Source organism: Mesoplodon densirostris, chromosome 13 (genome assembly GCF_025265405.1).
Source record: "Mesoplodon densirostris isolate mMesDen1 chromosome 13, mMesDen1 primary haplotype, whole genome shotgun sequence".
In the NCBI taxonomy this organism is placed as follows: Eukaryota; Metazoa; Chordata; class Mammalia; order Artiodactyla; family Ziphiidae; genus Mesoplodon; species Mesoplodon densirostris.
The window spans coordinates 77,652,911-77,675,855 of NC_082673.1; the positions used below are offsets into that span (position 1 = coordinate 77,652,911).

A 22,945-nucleotide genomic window follows, 5' to 3' on the forward strand; every position below is an offset into this window, starting at 1 on the left:
AATCCGTGGTGTTCAGGGAACAACTGTAACTCATTGAAAAGCTTGGAAAACCTAGGTGCTGGAGGTGGGGAAAGGACTCAGAAGAAACACAAATAAAAAGATTGTTCTGCTCTGAAGATTCTGACCACCTAGTAAAGGAGAGAATACTTGCACCATGGAAGATATAATTCCAGAAAGAACACAGTAAGTCTCATAAAAGAAGCACAGAGCTCTCTTTAACCAGGAGTTTTTTGTTTGTTTTTTGTTTTTAGCTTTGTTGTTGTCGTCGTTTTTAATTTAGGCTCCATCTTGCTTTCTTGAGAGACTCACAAACCATTGCTCAAGCTTCTGGTTCTTTTCTTCTCCTGCCCCAATTAGAGGGCCCAACAGGAGAGAGAAAGATGAAAGCAGGAGAGGGTAGGAGAGGGAGGAATTGTTGGAAGTGGATGCTGCGCAAGAGAGAGACTGCATCAGGCAGGTGGGCTGTGATCCCTGCTCCCCTGGCTGGTAGGCTGCTCAGCTGGGGGAGGGGCAGGAAGTGGGGGGGGGTTCAGTGCAGGGGTGGGGTGGGGCTCACGGGGCTCTGTTCTAGTACCAGGTGGCTTTGGGGGATTACGGGATCTGGCCAATATATCAGGCTGGGCTGGAAGCATTCCGAGGGAATGGTCCCCATGTGGAGATGACCCAGGACCTGTGGGTCATGCGCGCTACAGCTCACGCATGCTGGAGTGAATATAGCACCCTAAGGAGCCCTCGGAGTGGTCCAGCCCCCCTGGGGTCTTTAGAATCCTTGCTGGGCTTTGTCACCAACCTGCTCCTTGGAGTGTCTTAGGATCTCCAGAGACTCTGGCTTGGGGGGCGGGGTGGTGAGTTACTAAGAGACAGAGAAGGCTGAGACCTGGAGAGATGAGGGAAAGAGAGAATCAGAGCAACCAAAATAAAACAAAGAGAGTGGCAGAGAGACTGCGGGAGGGAGAGGGGAGGAGGAAAAAGAAAGGGGCTTTAAGAGAGAGAGGGAAATATGAATTGTGGAGGAGGGAGAGGAGGAGAAAGAGGGGGAGGAGAAATTCCAGGAATAGAAATAAAAACGAAAGAATAGTTGTGTTGCTAAGTTATATTTCAAAACAGTGTCAGATGTTAAGTATTATTTGTCAAAAAGCTGGGGGCCAGAATTTGGGTTGCTATCTTTTCCCCCTCATTTAACACGTCTTTGAGGGAAAATGTCTGTGGTTTTCAAGTGCCCAGTTCCGCTTCACTCTCCAAGGCCTCTCTGCTGTGGATGAGATGCCATTTCCCATTTATTGTGTAATTCCTCCTCTCTGTGGCCCTGTATTCTGAATCTGAGTCTTCACAGCTACTCCCAAGCTTCTGGCCACTCCTCTCCCTGTACCTTTGTTATACTCATGCATTCTCAAAGGGGGGCGATATTGCTCCCAACGGGGGCAAGAACTGGTTCTTAGAGGGTGAAAAAACATCTTAATCTTTTTATGTAAAATTAACTACGTATGTGCATAGGGAACATAAACAGATATACAGTGTATGCCGTGTTAACATTTCTTGGAGGGGAGTGACAGGAGAAAACTGGGTCTAAGAAGCCTCCCTTGGGGGGAGGGTGGGCGATCGCTAATTTAAAAAAGGTTGAGAAACATTGTCTTGTACTGATGTGGGTTTTTTGTGCAAAATTGTGCTTCTGGGGTGTGTTTAAGGAAATAAAGGCCTAGCTCAGGAGTCGGGAAATTACTTGCTCGGGTGATCTAGTCCATTGTTCACCTTTCAGAGTGTCTGTTTTACCCTTCCTGAAAATGGAGCTGCCCTATCCGGAACAGCCCCTCCAGCTTCCCTCCACAGAGCTCCCCGAGCTCTCCGGAGCCACAGATGACAGGAATAGAAGCCGCTAACGTTACTGTATATTTATAAAAAGAAACAGACTGAAGCACAGCACACTGTCCTCTACAAAGTCTGGGAAGGCAAGGGCCCTCTCTGTTTTTACTCTTTCTGTAAATAGGCTCTTACTAAAAACGACCTGTAAATGACATCAGTGGTGGCAAAACAAGAAGGTGGAGCCCGGGGCCTCCCTGGTGGCGCAGTGGTTAAGAGTCCGCCTGCCGATGCAGGGGATACGGGTTCGTGCCCCGGTCTGGGAGGATCCCATATGCCGCGGAGCGGCTGGGCCCGTGAGCCATGGCCGCTGGGCCTGCGCATCCGGAGCCTGTGCTCCGCAACGGGAGAGGCCACAGCGGTGGGAGGCCCGCATACCGCAAAAAAGAAAAAAAAAAAAATAAATAAATAAGAAGGTGGAGCCCAACAAGTGCGTCTTACCTCCGCCTGGGTCACAATGATGTCAATGAGGGTCTGCTCGTCGGTCCCCGCCCCCTTCATGGCCTTGTACAGACAGTCAGCAAAGTAGCCCTGGAGGTCCCGGGCACTCCTCACTGGGCAGGGCAAAGGGAGAGAGAACGTGAGGTGTTCGCGTTTTGTGGAATAACACAGAGACCCTCGGAAGGAACAGAACTGGCTCAGAGTGTCACCTGGCTGCCCTTGGAGCTGATGGAATTGTGAGGCGGGTGTTTGAAAGGAGCAGACTTCACACTGTTGATAATGGGATCTGGAAGATTCCCCTGGGGTCAGGGCATCTGGACCCTTCAACCAAAACCCCTTCAGACACCTAAGAACCTCTCCTGTTCCCTGAAGACCCTTGGGAGGAGGAGGAGGGCTGTGACCATCCTCAGGCCCTCCCTGTAAAGTTCGTGATTCTCACCAGCAGAAATACCTTCTCATCTCTAAGAGAAATCTCTGATGTCGGAGTTGGGTTTGGAGGGGAGACACGGACTGGCTGGCAACCTTGCCGTATAAAACTTCGTAATTTTGAAGATACGCTCAGTTGGACCGTGGCCCTCCTTTGCCCATGCTAAACAACCTTCCTTTTGTTTTTCCTCACTAGGTTTTATTTTTTTATTTTTTTAAAAATATTTATTTATTTATTTTGGCTGCCCCGGGTCTTAGTTGTGGCACATGGGATCTTAGTTGAGGCATGCATGCAGGATCTAGTTCCCCGAGCAGGGATGGAACCCAGGCCCCCTGCATTGGGAGCACGTAGTCTCACCCACTGGACCACCCGGGAAGTCCCTCACTGGGTTTTATTTGTGAGCCTCTTCTCTGAATCTTTCCCAGGGTCCCCACAATCATCTTAGTTCTCCATCTGGGATGTGGGCTTGATGCAGTGTTTGATCCTGTCCACAGAGCACCTTCCTGTGATGCTGCTAGTTACCCTTTTCTGGCCCTGCCCCAGCCAGAAATGAAGAAAGTATGATCTAATCCACAAAGTATGGTTTCTATTCACCAATCAGGGGATGGGGTGCATCTCTGCTCCTGGGGATAAATCATGATTGCTCTCCCCTCCTCCAAGGCTCATATGGGTCCACCAGGATTAACACTGGGGAGAATGAACCCTTTACTGTGTATGTTGCTGACTTTACCTAGAACACTTAACATTTTTGATGTTAGTGATAAATAATAAGTAATACATTCAGCGTAAGTGTGGAATGCACATCCTTAATATGTCCTGCAGTGAGAACTCTTGTCTTCTAGGTAATTGCCGATAGAATGCTTACAAGGAAGGGGGAGGAACAGAATTAGGAAAGCAGAGTCTAGGTTGTAGCGGGGGGTCTGTCTCCTTATTTTATAGGTCATGTGGCAGCCACCAGAGTGTCAGTGGAGAAGCCCAGACCCAGGAGTCTGAATCCACAAGCTGCTGGATTGGTGGTGGTGGTGATGGGTGGGGAGGTGAACCTGGCAATTTGGGGAGCAGCGTGTTTGAGACTCACTGTGATGCACACCCCCCGACGTTCTGAGCTAGTGGCCTCACAAGGTTTTCCCGTGGACCCCGTCCTGTGCACTCGTACTGACGCTGCAGCGATCATCTGCCTAACTTCAGTGCGTTCCGTCCCCACACCTGTGACTTCCCCCCAACATTCCTTCTTCCTGATATTTTGGGGAGAAAACTCTCAACTTTTCTACCGTATACAGCCTATGCCTGGTGAACAACCTTTGTTGTTCTCAGCGGCAGGAATACCCCGAAAGTTTGGGTGGGGCCAGCTTGGGCGGATGCGGGAATAAAGATCTTCGTGCGTGTGAGAGGAAGGGCGGGCAGCCAGCCCGCGGTGCCTCTTGCCCCTCCTGGCCTGCAGAGGAGGGCTTCTCAAACTCCAGGGGGCATAAGATGATCACGGGAGGCGCTTGTCGACGTGTGGCTTTGGGCTGCATTCCAGGAAGTCCTAAGTGGCTAACCTGGAGTGGGCCTCCAGAAACTGCACTTTCACACGCCTCCCCACGTGCGTCTGATGTAGGGGGTCCATGGACCCCACTTTGAGAAGTGCTGTTCCAAAGGCTGCAAGCGGTGGGAACCGTTTGGTCTCCTAACACCTCCTCCTCAATTTTAGTGGCAAACTGGCATCTTTATGAGTTAGGCGGGAGTAGGGTGGGGAGTGTGTAGAGAATCTAGTCATGAAGCCATGTTCCACTCTTTGTGTGGTTCCCTTTCAAGGTCTTTTCTAATCTCTTTTACGTTTACTACCAGTGGAGTCCACCTAACTCCTGCATTTCATGGTCCCCCAGCTGCAGGGATGGGTGCTTTCCTTCCTCTGTACCTGCCTTGCTCTGATTGTCTTTGGTTTTATCTTTACTGTAGCTCAGTCTGTTGATTTGTGTGTATCTGCCATGAGTTTGAAGCTTCTTAAGAACAGGAGCTGGACCTATTTACCTCTGATCCCCATGCCTGGCACAACTGCTGGCCCAGGCCGGTGCTAAGTAAATGTTAAAGGGTTGAATGGTTTTATGACCATTAATACTTAATACTAATAAGAATTAGTATTAATCTTCTGACTGAACTCTGGCGTTTTCCTGCTTCTTTACGCTGCAGGTACAGAAAAGCTTTGGAGCCTTGTAGCTGGGCCATGAGTAGATCTCTCATGGCCTTTACTTAAGACACTAATCCTTAAAGCCCTAAGGACAGTCATCTGTGTGTATCCATTGTGGGATGGAAGTGACATTATGGATGTTCAGGCCTCTATAACAATAGCAGACCCGCTAATCTGAATGCAAAATGAGGGCGGAAAAAAAAAATCAATTGCTGACATTGCCCCCAAAATCCCATCAGAAAAACAAAACAAACGTGTTTGGCAGCGAAAACACATTTTTTAGCTTCCAGGGGCTGCTTTTTGGTTCTTCGTCTTCTTCTGGGGATATTCTCTCCATTTCTCGTGCCATTTGGGTTGCTGCCCTGGCCTCCTCGCCACCGGAGTGCAGACAATGGACAATGCCTTCATTCCGGGGCTTGCAAAAATGAGAAAGGAGCCTGCCAGCCACAGCCCGGTACCCATCTCTCTGCTATTTCCTGCCTATGGGCAACACCTGGAGAGAAATGCCTGGCGTTTGCTTGGCACGGCCTTGATCTAGTCTCCCCCGCCTTGCTTTCTACACAGTCCTCATTCATTCCAGTGTTGAAGGGAACCAAATGGAAAAGGTCACCCTTGGGCCATCAGGCACCCGCAGAAACTTGTTCCTGGATCCAAACCTGGGTGCTTTTGAGTATGTGTCACATGAACCGCATGCTGCCCCACAAGACTAGACAATGGTCCCAGACTGTTGATGGAGGCTCTCGGGGCTCCATGATCTTAGTGGGACTGTCGTGGATGCTGTGGTAGGTCCCCCAGCTGCTGTCTTCAGGACAGCAGGCACTCATGCCAAGTGTTACCTGCTGGCTGCTCAGGGTTGAGTCCCTTCTCAGGAGGGAGGGACTGACTGGGGTCACATCCATTAGGAGTCAAAAGAGGGGGCTCTCTTCCCCAAGGTTGCAAATGCTCCCTGGGTGCAGCCGGACGGCTGCTTGATGTGGGGTGTGAAGACCTGGTCCCCTTGCCTCCACTTTGGACATCCTGACTTCAGGGCTCCTTGGGGGACCAGCACAGCTCCTGTTGCAGCTGCATCACATTCATTCTCTCCCTTCCCAATGCTGCTTGGATGTGTGGTTCTCAAGCTATTCCCTGAAAGCTTCCTGCACACAAACCTCTGTCTCCAAGTCTGGTTCCAGGGAGCCCAACCCAAATCAGGGGCTTTCCTAGCTTTACTTTACCGAGAGTTAAGTAGGCCTTCTGCAGATCTCCTGACGTTTCTGCTTCGATGGCCTCTTCGATGTCTCTGCCAATGAGCTGCAGAAAGAAAGCGCGGCTGTTAGTCCAGGTTTTGCTTTTGGCCTTGGTGCACTTGAGGCTCATTCTTCTACAAAAAGCAATAGATTCTTCCAGATTTGGTCATGCAAGGACCAGAGGAACTCTGGGATTCCTCTCTGGCCTCAGCCCTTGCAGGGCTGGGGATGGTTGCCCACCATGCGAGTGGGGACTCTCATGGCCTAGGTGTTAGTCCTGATTTGACCCCTAATGGATGTGACCCCAGTCAGGACCACTCCCTCAGCCTCAGTTTCCTCCTCTGTGAAATCAGGGAGTGGAAAAACAATGAATAATAAATACTGCAACAATATTCTTTATGTTTCTATGTACTTGAGTTTCCTATGTGTTTATAAAAATTCTGTCCATTTCCAATTTTCCAGGAGGCTCTGGTTATAATCATCTCCCACACCTTCCTCCGCTGTGGACTGAGACTGGGAGCTCGGGCACCTACACTTTGGGTGACATGAATAGAGGTTGTGAAGTTCATGGTAAGGACTTGGTCTAATGTTTCTGATACTGTGGGGCTCCTTGGGCTGGGAGCCACGGGCTGACCACGTCAAATGCTGCTTTCTTTCCCTCTGGGGAGACTCCAGATGATCTTATATTCACCGCCAGCTCGTTCTGCACAGCATTACACATTAGGTTTCCTTCCAAATATTTATAGAAGCTGAAGTTCAGAGTAAATTGTGACCACGCTTAACACAAGTACCGCCTGGGCCAAGCTCAGGGCAGGCATATAAAGAGAAAGGAGCACTTTTGGTTGGGTTTGGGAAGTGCAATTAAGCATTAGAAATGCTGAAACTTCTTTCTTAGAAATTATTTCCTGAGGATATGACACAATTGTGAGTCTATAAATAGTTGGGGCCTTTGAGGACACGACAGTGGAGTTTATGTAGTTTATGCTGAAAACACTGGTAAACAACATATTCTTTGTGATACGAGCACAATAGATGTGGGGGGAAGGAGGGTCCAGATTTAATGAAACCCGTAGCTTGATCTCCTCATCATAGTTGGCCCATCTAGAGGTCTGGTGTGGAATCGACCTAGATAAGAAGGGGATTGGGTTGGGGGTGCTTTCAGTCCCTTTCTTAGCTGTTCTCAGGTGTTGGGGGTTGGATGTGGGAGCTGGTATTTCAGAAGAAACTGCTATCACTTTTCCCATGAACAGGGTTCTTGTTGTGTAGACTGAGATTGTGTTTCAAGAGGACATTGTCCTCACACAGGTCTGTGTTTAGTAAAAAAAAAAAAAAATCCTCACATTAAACCACTTTCCACTATTATTGTTAGTACTGGGCTAGAACAGTGTTTTTAACTTTTCTGTAGCATCTCAGCCTACACAACAGATAAAAGCAGGAAAGCAGAGCTGTTCTGGGGAGGCGGGAGATGGGCTCCTTACCGCAGCCCTAGACGGTAATGCCAGGTTCCCACCCTCTCAGTCTCTTCACTGCCCAACTCCGGGGGCACTATTCATGAGATACAGTGAGATGGCATTGCCCTTTCTTCTCTACCTACCTCCTCCCCCCCATTCTCTCCTGGTAGCTACCAAGGCACCTCCAGGGACTCCATTGAGCACAGATGGAAAACAATCCACTGGCCCAAGCTACTGAGATGCTCCTTTGCAAATGGAATGCTTCTCACTTATCGGAACACTTAATTCTTAGGGGGGCTCTTTGGACAAAACCAGGTTTTCTGATCTCGGTACAAAAACCCATTGCCAGGGTGGATTCCAGACAAGCTTCAAAGGCTTCTAGTTTACCAGGTAGCATTGCCTGTGGGGAGCTTATTAGAAGAATAGGAGACACATTTCTTTCTTTTAAAACCAATGCCCCAAACTGACAGCGTGCCCATGGCAGAACCCTGGGCACTCTGACTTTGTTTATAGCAGTTAAAGGGCTAAAGGTTCTGGAATGGGCTTAGGAACACTTTAGGGCAGGGGAGAAGTGGTGAGGGGTGTGGTGGTGAGGCAGTGACCTGGGGCTCTGGGTATGTGTACCTATAGTTTATACTGAGCCATGTTTGGGGAACTTTATAACTCTACAGGCCTTTCATATTTGGTAGATTTGGGGACGGTAATAATCTTTCATGATGCTGCGGAGTTGGGGAAGCTTTGTTGCTTGGGCTGGGATCTCTGAGAGTGTCAACAGTTAAGACTCAGGTTTAGAGGGCAGATTAAGGGCAAAAACCTGAGTTTTAGCGCCAAAAATTAAAATTCGACTCTATGCCAGGACAACCTATGCCGTATGATACACTTCACTGATCTGACCCTAGCATCTTAGTGCTTTTAGCCAGAGACCATGAGAAGATTTAAGGAGCCAGGTTCCCAAGATCAGGATGAACTCGGAAGATCAATGATAAAGATCGAGGTGAACAATGTTCCAACAAGGCTTTCGGAATGATGAATAGGTAACATTTTAGAGCTGGTTTCATGTAAAGAATTATCAGATCAATTGATTATCTTACTGACCATTTGAGTTTTAGTTCTGTTTTTTGACACTGTCGGTTCACATAAGGTGACTCATAACAACTGCTAATGTTAATTGAGCACCTACTGCATGCCAGGCAATAAATGCTTTAAATCTGTTAATTCATTTAATCCTTACTAACCCTGTGAAGTAGGTACTATTATTATCCCTATTATACGGTTGGGGGAACTGAGGCACAGAAACCTTAATAACTTGCCCAGGGTCATGCAGCTAGTAGCCTAGAGCAGACTTGTTAAACCTTAACATGTATCAGAATCTGGAAGATTTGCTAAAACAGACTATAGGACCCCAACTCCAAGGAAGCTGATTCAGCAGGTCCAGGGCCGGGGCACTAAGAATTCTCATTTTAGGGCTTCCCTGGTGGCACAGTGGTTGAGAGTCTGCCTGCCGATGCAGGGGACATGGGTTCGTGCCCCAGTCCGGGAAGATCCCACATGCCGTGGAGCGGCTGGGCCCATGAGCCATGGCCATTGAGCCTGTGTGTCCGGAGCCTGTGCTCCGCAACGGGAGAGGCCACAGCAGTGAGAGGCCCGGGTACTGCAAAAAAAAAAAAAAAGAATTCTCATTTTAAACATTGTCTCAAGTGATATGGATTCTGCTGTTTGGGGATTAATTTTGAGAACAGTCGACCTAGGGAGTATCCTTAGATAGTCAGTAGTTCATGTACACACACGTGCGCACACACACACACACACACACACACACCCTCACACACATGTGTGTTTCTATAGTGATCCCCAATGACAGCCACCCCAGAAACTCCATCCATGGCCGCAGTCTTATGGGAAGAGGGTCTAGGTCATGGAGAAGGCTTCCAGCTCAGTCTGCACAGCTCCAGGCCCAGGGGCCAGGGGAGTACAGGGTCAGCTGCCTTTGATCACGGCTCTGGGCAGGATTTGAAAGCAGAGGGCCCTAAGGGCTTATATACAGTGATGATAAAATTCCAAAGCTTTGTTGTCTTTTCATCTGCTGGCAACACATAGGAAATGCTATTTTGAGTGAGGAGTGGCCAGCTGTAGCTGAGGTAGGAGCTCAGGCTGGGGAATCTTGGAGTTCTCATCCACTTTCTGCTACTGACTTGCTGTGTGGTCCTGATAAGTTACAGATGGTTCCTTACTTGGAACAGATTTTCCTCCTCCAGCAGTTGTGGTTAACAATGGCTCTTCGGCCTACATTTGAGTTACAGTATTCTTGTGAAATTGAAATGAGACACAGGGCACAGATGTCCTTTGAATAGTTAAAAGCATTCCACAAATATAAAATAGGAGACCAAAACAAAATCTGATATTCCACAAAAGTCTTCTTGCAATTAAAGACTGATTTTCAGGGAAGGACTAACCACTAAGTGCCTTGAAATAGCTAATTCACCTCGTTGACTTAAAATTATCATTAGATTGGGCCTCCCTGGTGGCGCAGTGGTTGAGAGTCCGCCTGCCGATGCAGGGGATACGGGTTCGTGCCCCGGCCTGGGAGGATCCCATATGCCGCGGAGCGGCTGGGCCCGTGAGCCATGGCCGCTGGGCCTGCGCATCCGGAGCCTGTGCTCCGCAACGGGGGAGGCCACAACAGTGAGAGGCCCGCATACCGCAAAAAGAAAAAAAAAAAAAAATTATCATTAGATTAAAAAAAATAATTGTATGAAAGTAACTGATACACATCTTTCCAAGACTGTATCTCTGAGGTATTACCACATCTGTTTTGGGAGCAATAGGCACTGTTAGCCCAACTGTCAGTTGGCATAATAGTAACAGCAAACATTTGTAAGCTTACCACATGCCAGATACTGTCCTGAGCCTTTTATGTTCGTCTTCCTTAACACCTAAAATAACCCCGTGAGGGTGGCATGTTGATGTTCACGGTCTCTGGTTTACAAATGAGGATGGTGACATCAGGTCACTTGTTAGTGGTAGAACCGCGATTTGAACCTGTACCCTCTGACTCTAGGGCTTTTCTCCTAAACTTGACACTCCCCTGCTTGCCTAGCCTCTGTTGCAAAGCAGGGTTTCCCAAACTCAGCACTGCACTGGGGGCCGAATGACTGTTTGTTGTGGGAGGTGCCCTGTGCGCTGTGGGCTGTTCAGCAGCATCCCTGGCCTTGACGCTCTAGATACCAATAGCTGCTCGCCCCAGCGCACCTTGTTGTGACAACCCCACATGTTTCCAGACATTATCAAATATCCCTTGGGGGTACAAAATCACCCCTGATTGAGAACCACTGTTGTAAAAGACACCCCGCCCCCTGCCGCCCAGTTCCATATCCCAGATCTCGGCTTGTTTTGGAAATAACTTGAGACTCAGTTTCCGTGTGAACTCCTTGCCTTAGTACTGGATCACTTACGACTTGGTAGGCTTGAAAAGTGGCTCGTAACTGTTTGTGATTCCTCTTGGCCAGGACTTCATTGAAGGCAAGCTCGTCCGTGCCCCAGCGGCCTTCCCCTGCCTAGGGGCCGAGTGCAAACATTTTGAAAAAGCCTTTTGCAAAAAGACTGAATAAACAGAGTGTGACCAGGCCTCCCTAACAGGAAACAGTAAAATATGCACTGAATCTAAGCCACATTGATCGATCTAGCACTTTAAACTTCTAACCCACAAGTATACCTCACATATTTATATTATTTATACCTTCCCTTGTTCCAAAATGGATCTAAGGTGGTTAACCCCAGAATATAAGAATAGAAAAAGCAATTCTTTTAGGTTCATGAAGACCATATATATGAAAAATATTTTAAAGATCATACTTATTTCCCAAGTAATTCCAATTCGCATAAAATAAAGTAACAGTTGTTGAAAATAATGTTAATTTTTTTAAAAAAAGGATTTGCAGGGACTGACACATCTGCATACTTACCTCGTACAGATCTTTGGCATCCTGACCAGCTAGATCTTTGTCTACATTATCTCCTTCATCGCGATTAGCCTAGAAAAATCAACACATTGTTATTAACTTGAGTTCCTGCTTGACCACAGAAAACAAAAAGGGAAAGTCCTAGAAAAGGGGGTCATTTCAGAGGGGTGGCCTGAAGCTAGACAAAACCTGGCAAAGTGGCCATGCTGCTCTTTGCTGCCATCTTTTGGCCACAACTGATAAACAGAGTAGCTTCTGTGACAACACATTTTTCCTTTTTTTTTTTTGTAGAAACCAGGGTCACTCACAAACCCCACTGACCTCTAAGAAACCTCATGATGTCCCCTAGAATGAGTCTGTTGGGAAGCTATTAGTCTTCCTTCCAAAATATCAAATGTCACTTCTCAGGGTCCCAGCCCTGAAGAGCCCTGAATGTTGGTCATGGAAAGTTTTGGAGGTCTAACCTAAGCCCTTAGTGGCAGGTGGAATTCTAAGATGACCCAGGTGGCCCACACTCTTGTATAATCCCCTTCTTTTGAGTGTGGGTAAGACCTGTGAATATGGTGAGATACCACTCCTGTGATCATATTATGTTTATATGGCAAAGGGGATGTTTGTAGATGTAACTAAAATCCCTAATCAGTTATCCTGGGTAGGTCTGACCCAATCAGGTGAGCTCTTTAAGGTCAGAGATGGAAGAAGTCAGAGACATGAAATCCTGCTGGCCTGGAAGAAACCAAATAGCCATGCTCTGAACTGTCTATGGGGCCATGACAGGGAACTGCAGATGGCCTCTAGGAACTGAGTGGTCTCTGGTTGACAGCTAGCAGGAAAACAGGGACATCAGTTGTACAACCACAGGGACCCGAAATCTACCAACAGCCAGTGAGCTTGGAAGAGGACCCCAGGCCTCAGATGAGATAGCAGCCCTGGCCAACACCTTGATTTCAGCCTGGCGAGACCCTGGCTAACCCGCAACAGGACCCCTGCCCCATGGAAACCGCTAGATCGTGGGTCTGCATAGTTTAGGTTGCTGAGTTTGCAGCGATTTGTTATACAGCAGGAGAACACATATACTCTTCGTGCTACAGGTGAAGCCTACTCTGTGTATTCTCTGCTATCAGTCTCTCCACATCGAGAGTAATGAAGCAGAGGAAACACACAAAGCTCATAAAGATGGGTGTGTCAGTGAGAGTGCAGATGCCATCTGGCTGGGGGCCGCGGGGGCTGTGTCCTAGCAGGGCCAATTCTTAAAGCCCTGCTTTCCAGGCCAAGCTCCCTGCAGCAGTTCTTACAGGCCTAGACTTGGGGTGAATCCTGGAAGTAAGTTGTGTCATGAAAAGGGCCCTACTTGGGGTCAGATGGGCTGGTTCTTGCTCCTAAGCTGTGTCTTACTGTGTGTACACCTAGAGGTTCCTCACTGGCAAAGTGAGGTGGTGATGCTTAATGAGATAACTCACTAACAAAAAGGGATTGTAGGGCTTCCCTGGTGGCGCAGTGGTTGAGAGTCCGCCTGCCAATGCAGGAGACACGGGTTCGTGCCCCGGTCCGGGAAGATCCCACATGCCGCAGAGAGGCTGGACCTGTGAGCCATGGCCGTTGAGCCTGCACGTCCGGAGCCTGTGCTCCGCAACGGGAGAGGCCACAACAGTGAGAGGGCCACATACCGCAAAAAAAAAAAAAGGAAAAAAAAAGGGATTGTAAACTGCAAATGACTAGGCGGATTGTTATGATGGGAAAAATACCCGTTGAATAATTTCACAAGAGCTGGGTTGACAGAACACAGGTTGATGATCCCTCAGTAACATTTTTAATAAAAGAAGGAAACGTTTATCATCTAAATTGCCTTTTTCATCATGGTCCCATGCTGCCAAGGGCTGTTTCCCAAGATCATAAAGCAGGTTAGACCTTTTTACTTTTACCTGTAGCAGGGAGACCAGAATTTTTTTTAGGCTTCCACTTGTATCACCTTTGACATCTGATTCAAGGCTCCTGTCAAATACTTTTGGGGAAGAAGAAAGGAGGAGAGAAAGCAGATTTAGTCCCCCAGAGGTATTTTGGAAGGAACATTCTTTAAAGTCAGAACAAACGGTCACTTACACCTTTGGTAGGCCTCTTTAATGGCGATGATTTCCTAGGAGAGGTAATAAAAAAAAATCAGTACTCCAAGGTGGGGTTAATCAATAATATAGGCAGAGACAAGCAAAGGGAAGAGGCAGGAGCTTGTCTCTGGACACAGGATGCCTTTATGACTTGCTCCAAAGGGGGTTGTCCCTACAGGTCAAGGTCTAGGCCTAGAGCAAGTCCCCAGCTGTGTGGAGTCCTTTAGCATATGTCATCCTTAGTTAAAAGTGGAAACATTACAGCTAAGCTAACATCTTCTGTCACTACCCCCTCACCCCATCTCACTCCCCCTTCCCCACCCAGGTAGCCAGTGTTAGAAGTTCAGTGCATATTTTCCCTTTACATTTGTATACATATGTTTGTGCTACTGCAAATATATAGAACTGTTTTGTGTATGTGTTTAAAAAGTGGAATACTGTTCATATTGTTTGTTCTTTGACTTATTTTTTCACTCAGTAATAGGTTTTGGAGGTCCAGCTATGCTTGCACATTAGTTAGTCACCTAGTGTTTTTTTTAAATGGATACAAAAGGTTGCATCCTACAGTAAGCCCCTGTTTACTTAGCCAGCCTCTGATTGATGGACATTTAGGCTGTTTTCAGTTTTTCTCTACTTCAAACAAGGCTGCACTCAGTAAACAATTTGCTGTGTACAGGAGTGCAAGTCTCTCTCTAGGGTGTGTGCCAGGAAGAACTGCTTTACAGGCACACCTTGGAGAGATTGTGGGTTTGGTTCCAGACCACCCCTATAAAATGAGTATCATAATAAAGCGAGTCACACGAATCTTTCGGTTTCCCAGTACATACAAAAGTTATGATTATACTCTACTGTGGTCTGTTAAGTGTGCAATAGCATTATATCTAAAAAAACAATGCACATACCTTAATTTAAAAATACTTTATTGCTAAAAAATTCTAACCATCACCTGAGCCTTCAGCAAGTCGCCATCTTTCTGCCAGTGGAGGGTCTGAAATATTGTGAGAATTACCAAAATATGACACAGAGACAGGAAGTGAGCAAATGCTTTTGGAAAAATGGGGCTGATAGGCTTGCTCGATGCAGGGTTGCCACAAATGTGCTATTTGTAAAATCGCGATCAAGCAAAGCGCAATAAAACAAGGTATGGCTGTATATTGCAATGGCTTGACCCACTTGGGAGCGGCCTCAGTTTACACTTGAACCAGCAGCGTATAAGAGCAGGCGTTTCCCTACAGCATCTCTCATAAACTGTTTAAAATACAAGTCATGGGGCCGTGATGGGGAGAAGGGAGAGGGAGCGACAGAAGATGAGGGCCAGGCCGATGTTGCTTTGGTGGGTGGGAGAGAGGAGGAAGCAGGTGGGGGCCGAACACCTGTGACTCTGCAGCCCCCTCCCCTTTCTCCTCCTTCCAGCCCACTCTCAGGATCTGCCTGAACCCAGGCCTGCTCTCTCCCTGCTTTTCCTCTTTTTACTGTCAGATCTATTTGATTAAAAAAAAAAAAAAAAAAAGAACTTGCTCATTGTTTGAGACCAGGACCTGAAAGAAATTAGGCTGAGGGTGAACCCCGTGTAGGCAAGCGTGATTAGAAAAGTAACGACCATGGGGCTTCCCTGGTGGTGCAGTGGTTGAGAGTCCGCCTGCCGATGCAGGGGACACGGGTTTGCGCCCCGGTCCAAGAAGATCCCACATGCCGCGGAGCAGCTGGGCCCGTGAGCTATGGCCGCTGAGCCTGCGCGTCCGGAGCCTGTGCTCCGCAATGGGAGAGGCCGCGATAGAGAGAGGCCCGCGCACCGCGATGAGGAGTGGCCCCCACTTGCCGCAACTAGAGAAAGCCCTCGCACAGAAACGAGGAGCCAACACAGCCATAAATAAATAAATAAACAAATAAATAAATGAATGAGTAAATAAGTAAGTAAATAAATAAGAAAGAAAGAAAGAAAGAAAAAAGAAAAGTAACGACCCAATTAACCTTCTTGCCAAGGCAGGCTGCCCAAATATTGGCTGCCTGGTCGCTAGGACTTTGGTGCTTCTGGGAAGGATGGGAATATTGAGTAGGGAGAGTTGTGTGGTGATTGGAAGGAACTGATACCGCCCTCCTGCACTAACCCTCCCTTAAGGCACAATCCTAACCTGAAACTCCCCCAAATGGAGGGGTTTTATTATCCTTTGGGAAGAAGAGAAGTCCAGAGATGTTCGGGAAAGGGGTTTGCAGCTGTAGCGTGGAGCCTGGTGATGCTTCAGGAGACGTGGGTGGACGACACAGGCTGGGCAGGAGGAGCCAGCCCAGGTGGTAGGCCCTTGGGGGCTCAAACGGCACTGCAGTGTCAGGGCACTGGGGCGGCTTTCCTCGCCATCGGCTCCAAGTGCTGTTTCTGTTTCCTACCCGGAGGCCTCAAGGATGTTGGATTTTCCTGGCATTTCCTTGCTGGACCTCCCCATTCTATGTGATGGGTGTTGTGGAAGAGGCAGGGGGTCCCCAGATAATGACCCGTGGGCCCTCTCTTCTCCTGATGAAGTCCTTGGCCCTCATGGGCTCTGGAACCAGAGATGGATGGGCTTCTGTGAGGGCCTTAACGCACGTCCTTCTCAGCTCCTGGAATGGTGGCATGTGCCCAAGGGACCAGGGGAGGACAGGATAGAGGACATGGAAACCTCTGGGGAAGTGGTGGCGGCCCCGGGGGTGTTCACTGGGACCCACCCTGGCACCCCCCACCCCCCTGCCTGTTCTTGTGCTCTCTGCTAGATGCAGCCACGCTTGGACTGTTATTGTATTATTTGTACCAGGAGACCCGCAAAGTCAGCCTGGGAGGGTAAAGTAGAACTTTCCTCCTTCATGTAAAACTGTGCATCTCTTTAGAAAAATGAAAGCTGGATTGACACTGTGCTTCTGGAAGGATCTATCCTGTCAAGCCAGGAGCAGCAACACCAAGACTGACCATCAGAAGATTGGAAGAGGGATCTCTCCAGTGTGAACCAAGTGGACGCGTTTCTGCCCAGACACTTGCTCACCCCGTGGGTGGAATGCAGGGAGGACTTTCCCTTCTGGCTGCTGTAACCACCTCTAATGGGCACATGGACGCTCCCTTGGGAGTTGGTCCAGGGCTCGGCTGGGACTCACCTTATTGGTTCTCGTGCACAGGACCTCGATGAGCACCGCCTCGTTCGTGCCCAGGCCCTTCATGGCCTTCTGCAGCAGCCGGGCGGCATACTTGCTGGGGTGGTCCAGAAGGGCCAAGGCTGTCTTCTCGAAGTTTCCACTCAGCTCGCTCTTGAGCACCTCCTCCAGGTCCTGTGGGAAGACAGCGAGAGTCTTGTCTGGGAACGTGCTGAGAGCAGAGGGACGGGTGTCCGCTCTCCCCACCACAGGACACCTGCCGTGGACACACGGGGCACAATCTAGACTGGAGCTCTACAGGCATGAGTGACCTGCTCTGGAGGACAGTCGTCACCCAAGTGCCCATCCATCTTCTGCCAAGGCTGGCAGAGAGGCAGAGGGAAGATCCCCTGCTCAGGGCTGGGGACCCCAGAGATGAATCACAGTAACAACCAGCATTTGCAGAATATTTTAGGGTTCAGAGAGTTTCCTCACAGATCCCTAAAACAGCCCTGGCAGGAGAGGTATTGCATTATCCCCGTGGACTGGACCTCAATACGATAAAGGACTCATCTCCAAATACTTGGCTAGAGAAGACTGAAATACAGGTTTGTCATCTCTAGGAGACCAGATCATTCATTGTCCAAGTTGGGATGCTTTTGACAGTGAAAGGGGGGGCACTATTAATAATTGCAGGGGGACAACAGGAATTAAAGAGGGACTGTCCTGGGCAAACCTGATATACAGTCACTTTGGCATTTTGTTAAATTCTGAAAGGGACACACGTGGGAAAGAACTCAGGTGGGGGAAGGGAAGTGCATGAAATTCTCTCTGGCATCCTGTTTTGGGCAAAGCCCCCTCCGATCACTGGTGGACCGCCTGCTCCTACCGTCTCCCTCCGACCTGATGGTTTAATGAGAAAAGCGTCAAGAATGGGCGTTCAGTCCAACTAGAGTCATCAATGTCCCAAGTTAAATGAAGGACCTCAGAGCAAGACCTTCACACAGAGACAGCCCCGTGTGGGTCAGACTGGAAGCCGATAGACCAAATTACAGCATGGCGTGGGCCTGGCTACTCAGCACCATGGCATGATGTCTAACAACACAGTCATGTAGCTCTGTGACCTAGGAAATGTGCTTAATTTCACCAACTGTCAGTTTCCTTCTCTGAAAAATGGGAAGAATAATAAGACTGACTTCTTAAGGTTGTTGGGAGAATTAAATAAGACAATCCTCGTAAACACTGAACACAGTGCCTGGCACATTTTCAATGTTCAATAAGTGATGATGATGATGATTATTATTTCATGTTGAAAGGAACTCTCAGAGAGAAGGCAAATCAGCTATTTCTCAAATGAACCTCTGAGCTCCGGGCCTGGGAGGAAAATCCCAGAAGATTTTTGTCCAAGGCCCTGGGATCTGCAGTCTTTTTTTTTTTTTTTTTTTTTTTTTCTTTTTGCGGTATGTGGGCCTCTCACTGCTGTGGCCTCTCCCGTTGCGGAGCACAGGCTCCGGATGCGCAGGCCCAGCGGCCATGGCTCACGGGCCCAGCCGCTCCGCGGCATATGGGATCCTCCCAGACCGGGGCACGAACCCGCATCCCCTGCATCGGCAGGCGGACTCTTAACCACTTGCGCCACCAGGGAGGCCCGGGATCTGCAGTCTTAATAGCAGGTTGTGATATTACTGGCTCCATCCCGTGGCAGTTGCTGCATCTAACCCTGATCTTGTGAAGACAGGCCTTTGGTCAGTACTCTGGTGTGGATCCACCTGAAGACTGGAAATCTTTTTTCAAGTCAGATGGGCATTATATAGAACTGTAGAGAAGAGAAATCCCAGCTGCCTCTCTCGTACGTCACAAGGATGAAAACAAATCCTTGTGTGTTTACATTCTGTTTGGACCTAGGAGCCAGCTCAGCATTCTTCGGCTCTAATCCTGGTTTCCTGCTAATTAGCTGTGTCACCTTGGGATACTTATTCTCTTTGGAGCTCAGCTGACTTTAGATGTCATTGTCTCCAATGTCTTCTAACTTTGTGGTATGATTCTCAATCACCTCTTGGGCAGTCTCAGCTGTTTGAAACACAGCTGAGAATTGGAAAGTAAGCAAATGATTGGCAGATGTAGGTATTGCAGAGTTTTGCGCTAGAGCACGCGCACTTTAACAGAGCCCCTGAGTCCTCACTTTGAACCCATTTACACTTATTTTACACCAAAGCTTAAAATGCCCGTATCTGACTTTCCATATCGGTAGGATATGAGTAGACACAGCACTTGAGAGGATGCTATAGTCAGGCACGCTGACAAGGATGAAAGTTCAATGTCATTCAATTCAATTCAATGCAGCTGAACTGAAGCTTCACTTATTTTCACCAAGGTCATCAATGAGTGACATTGACAAGCCTGATTGTGAAGAGGGAAGCAGAAGAACTGCAAAAGCACATCTGGACTGTTTAATGGATAAATAAATAGCTCCTCTCATGGCAGTGGATTCTTCAGGAGTAGAGACTGGCCCTGGAGATGGAAGACATAGATCTGAGTGCTGGTTCTTTTTCTTACTAAGTGTGTGGTTTTGCATGAGTCATTTAAACAGATGAGCTCCACTTTTTCTCTCTGTAAGGTGGAAACAGTCATACCTCTCACAGCCTCCCTTTACTGGTAGGTGCCAGCATTACCCTGCTTGATTCTCACAGCAACCTGAGAAGGGAGGCAGATGACCATTTTCATTTTATTTGTGAGGAGACCAAGGCCTAGAGAGATTGTTGCTTCCCCAGTGACAAATAAGTAAGAAAATCCACCTTTGTCTCTATATCTATTTATACATAGAGTTATTGAAACTGTAAAGGAAGTATACATTTGGATTAGAATGCAGCGCAATAATTCATATTTACTTGGCAAACTGATAATTCTAATGACATTAAGAAAATGTTAAATCGTGTTCATGCTATATTAATAAAGAAAACAGAAAGCCTAATGCATTCTTAAAGATTTCTAAATGTAACACCATCAACAAGAAGAACGAAAGAAAAGATAACGCAAAGAAAGAAAAAGGCGTTGATGCTTAACGAAATGGAGGGATTTTTGGTTTTGGTTTTTGGTTTTTTAGTTTTTGTAACAATCACTTATAAAGAATGTATCATTCTTGAAGACACCTGAATAAATGAAGAATTCTTACATAAAGACCCACCTGTGAAAACTGGTTTTCAAATCCCTGGCCTATCTATAAGTTAGTATGTGGAATTAATCCAAATGAGTGGGAAAAAAAGACTGAGGAATCAACTTAAAAAGAAGTCAATTGGAAAAATAATGACTTAACCAATATTGATTTTACAGGCTGTTAACAAGGCCATTTCAGTTGTTCTGAAGTCAATTAAAGTTTTAAATAGTTGTTTCATTTCGTTTCTCTTGGGCTAACTCAATAAAGCTTTAAGGATAGTCCTCACTGACTTGGGAACATAAAAGAAACAGAAGAGACAGTCAAGACCAAGGCCATGTGCACATGGCCGAGGACCCTCGGTGTCACCTTGCCATACGTTGTCTTGTACTTTTGTTTTATTTGTTGCCTCTCATTCGATGTCCTGCTTGATAGGATTTCAATGATGGTGGCTTCATCAGTTCCTGAAGTGCAGGAGAGAGAGACAAAATCACAATGAGCAAGAAACAAGATGGTCGTTTATTTTAGTCAATCTGGGGAAGCCAGGGTGGTGGTCACAGGCTTTGGTGGAACCTAGGTGGACCCTTTGGCTTTAATATCTTATGCTGAGAACTGTATTCTTTTCACTCACTTGACAAATACCCACTGAGGCCTCACACTGCATGAAGCACAATGCTAGGCACTGTAGTGGAAAGAGGAACAAATACGGTCTATTCCTTAATTTCACTCCTTGGCCTAAATGCAAGAGAAATGAAAACTTATGTCTACACAAAACTTGTATTCAAATGTTCATAGCAGCATCGTTCATAATAGTCAAAATGTGCAAACCACCTGAATGTCCATCAGTGGACAGTGGATAATTAAAAGGTGCTATATCCATACAGTGGAATATTACTTGGCCAGAAAAAGGAATGAAGTACTGACACATTCTACAGTATGAATGGGACGGACCTGAAACACATTTTGCTAAGTGACAGAAGCCAGTCACAGAAGACCACATATTATGATTCCATTCACATGGAAATCCGGAATAGGGAAATCTGTAGAGACACAAAGTTCAATAGTGGCTGGGGAGGGGGTGGGCAGAGGTGTGATAGCTGAAGTGTAAGGAGGTTTCTTTTTAAAGGGATGAAAATGTTCTAAATTGTGGTGATGGTTTCATATTTCTGTGAATACATTAAAATCAACTGAATTGAACACTTTAAATGGGTGAATTGTAGGTGTGTGACTTATACCTCCAAAAAACTGCAAAAAAAAAAAGTATGTTCCTTGGTCTGCAGGTACTTAAAATGGAGTGGAAGAGATTAAGATACAGACCCAGGGCTTCCCTGGTGGCGCAGTGGTTGAGAATCCGCCTGCCGATGCAGGGGACACGTGTTCGTGCCCCGGTCTGGGAACATTCCACATGCCGCGGAGCGGCTGGGCCCGTGAGCCATGGCCGCTGAGCCTGCGCGTCCGAAGCCTGTGCTCCGCAACGGGAGAGGCCACAACAGTGAGAGGCCCGCGTATCGCAAAAAAAAAAAAAAGAAAAAAGATACAGACCCAAATTGCTATAGTATCAAGCCCATCCATAAACTTGTTAATCTCAGGAGAAAAGTCCTAATTGGGAGCATGTGGGGCAGTTCCCCTTTAAACTCTTTTGAATCACACTGTTCCTAAAACAATTTTTTCCCTGATGTTCATAGTAATACTTGTTCATTGTAGGTATTTGATCAGCACTGAAACGATAATGACTAAGAAAGAAGGGGAACGTATCATTTTTTGAACCTGGAGACAGGATTGGAAAGATGACCCAGGTGTTGCAGGTGTGAGGGTGAGAAAGACTATTTGATCAGCAAACCCTGAATTCAGTTTCTTCGGACTGGATTCAAATCCCTTAAACCGTATGACATCAGGCAAATAATTAGCCTCACCAAGCCTCAGTTTTCCCACCTATAAGATGGGGGTGATAATAGACAAGGCTGTTGTGAGGATGAAATCCAAGTAGGGGTCCATGGTTGCCCTGAGGTGCCCATGGGTCCTGGGACACCGGGGAGCATACATGACCAAGTGCCCCAGGGCTGTGTCAGATCCAGGCAAGGCTTGTGCTGAGGCCACTGTCCCTGGGCTGTCACCCCAGTGACTGAGCTGGAAGGAGCGTCAGAAGCCTTCTGGCTCAAACTCATCTTTACAGAGGAGGAAACTGAGGCACAGCTCAGACCCTCTTCTTCGTTGCTGCGTGTACCTTACTGTTCGGCAGTACTGGAATTTGTTGACTGTCCTCTGCTTGAGTGCTTTGCGTCTGTCCCCCGTCCCTCCCTCCAGCCCCTCCACCACCTCCCTGTCAGCATCCTCCATCAGCCCTTCTTGTACCTGCGCTCTGCACTCAGCTGCCAGGTCTCCTTGCTAATGGCCATCACTCCCCCCACCCCAACCCGTGACCATTGCCCTTTGGCTGATGAGTCCTAAACTAGCACCTCTAGCCCTTACCCTTCCTGAGTGTAGATCTCATTTCCAGCTGCCTGTGGCCAGCTTCCCATGGAGATCCCAGGGCCTTTCAGTTCCCCATGGAGCTAAAGCTGAGCTCATCCGGTCTATCCTTGAATCCACTCCCCACCCTGTTAATTTCATCTCAGTGTGTGGCATCACCTGAATTAAAAAATCCAAAGTCACTTGCGGGCCCACCTTCCGTTTCTTTTATTTTCCGACACCGCCACGCCCACATCTGTCTCAGCTACAAGATGACTCCTCCCTCTTCATTCCCCGTCACTGCGGAACAGGCGCTGCTTGTTCTCAGTCTCCCTGACACCAGGCTCTGGTCTCTGCAGCCTGCCCTCCACACTGCCACCAGAATCATCACTTGGAAGTATGCGTGTGCTCATTTCACTCCCTAATTTTATTTTATTTTTTATTTATTTATTTATTTTTTGCGGTACGCAGGCCTCTCACTGTTGTGGCCTCTCCCGTTGCGGAGCACAGGCTCCGGATGCACAGGCTCAGCGGCCATGGCTCACGGGCCGGTAGTTGTGGCGCACGGGCTTAGTTGCTCTGCGGCATGTGGGATCTTCCCGGACCAGGGCTTGAAC

General features: G+C 47.7%; 1 protein-coding gene across 1 annotated transcript in view; it reads right to left on the reverse strand.

The window, feature by feature from the left end:
* ANXA13 (annexin A13) overlaps positions 1–22,945 on the reverse strand; it is a 55,727-nt gene that overhangs the window by 1,247 nt on the left and 31,535 nt on the right. Inside the window, exons 4-11 of the mRNA XM_060116239.1 lie at positions 20,250–20,344; positions 16,754–16,924; positions 13,632–13,665; positions 13,454–13,533; positions 11,535–11,603; positions 11,025–11,126; positions 6,110–6,185; positions 2,299–2,411 (exon numbers count right to left, since the gene is read on the reverse strand). Of these exons, the coding sequence (XP_059972222.1) occupies positions 2,299–2,411; positions 6,110–6,185; positions 11,025–11,126; positions 11,535–11,603; positions 13,454–13,533; positions 13,632–13,665; positions 16,754–16,924; positions 20,250–20,344 (740 nt within the window). The remainder of the gene's footprint in view (positions 1–2,298; positions 2,412–6,109; positions 6,186–11,024; positions 11,127–11,534; positions 11,604–13,453; positions 13,534–13,631; positions 13,666–16,753; positions 16,925–20,249; positions 20,345–22,945) is intronic.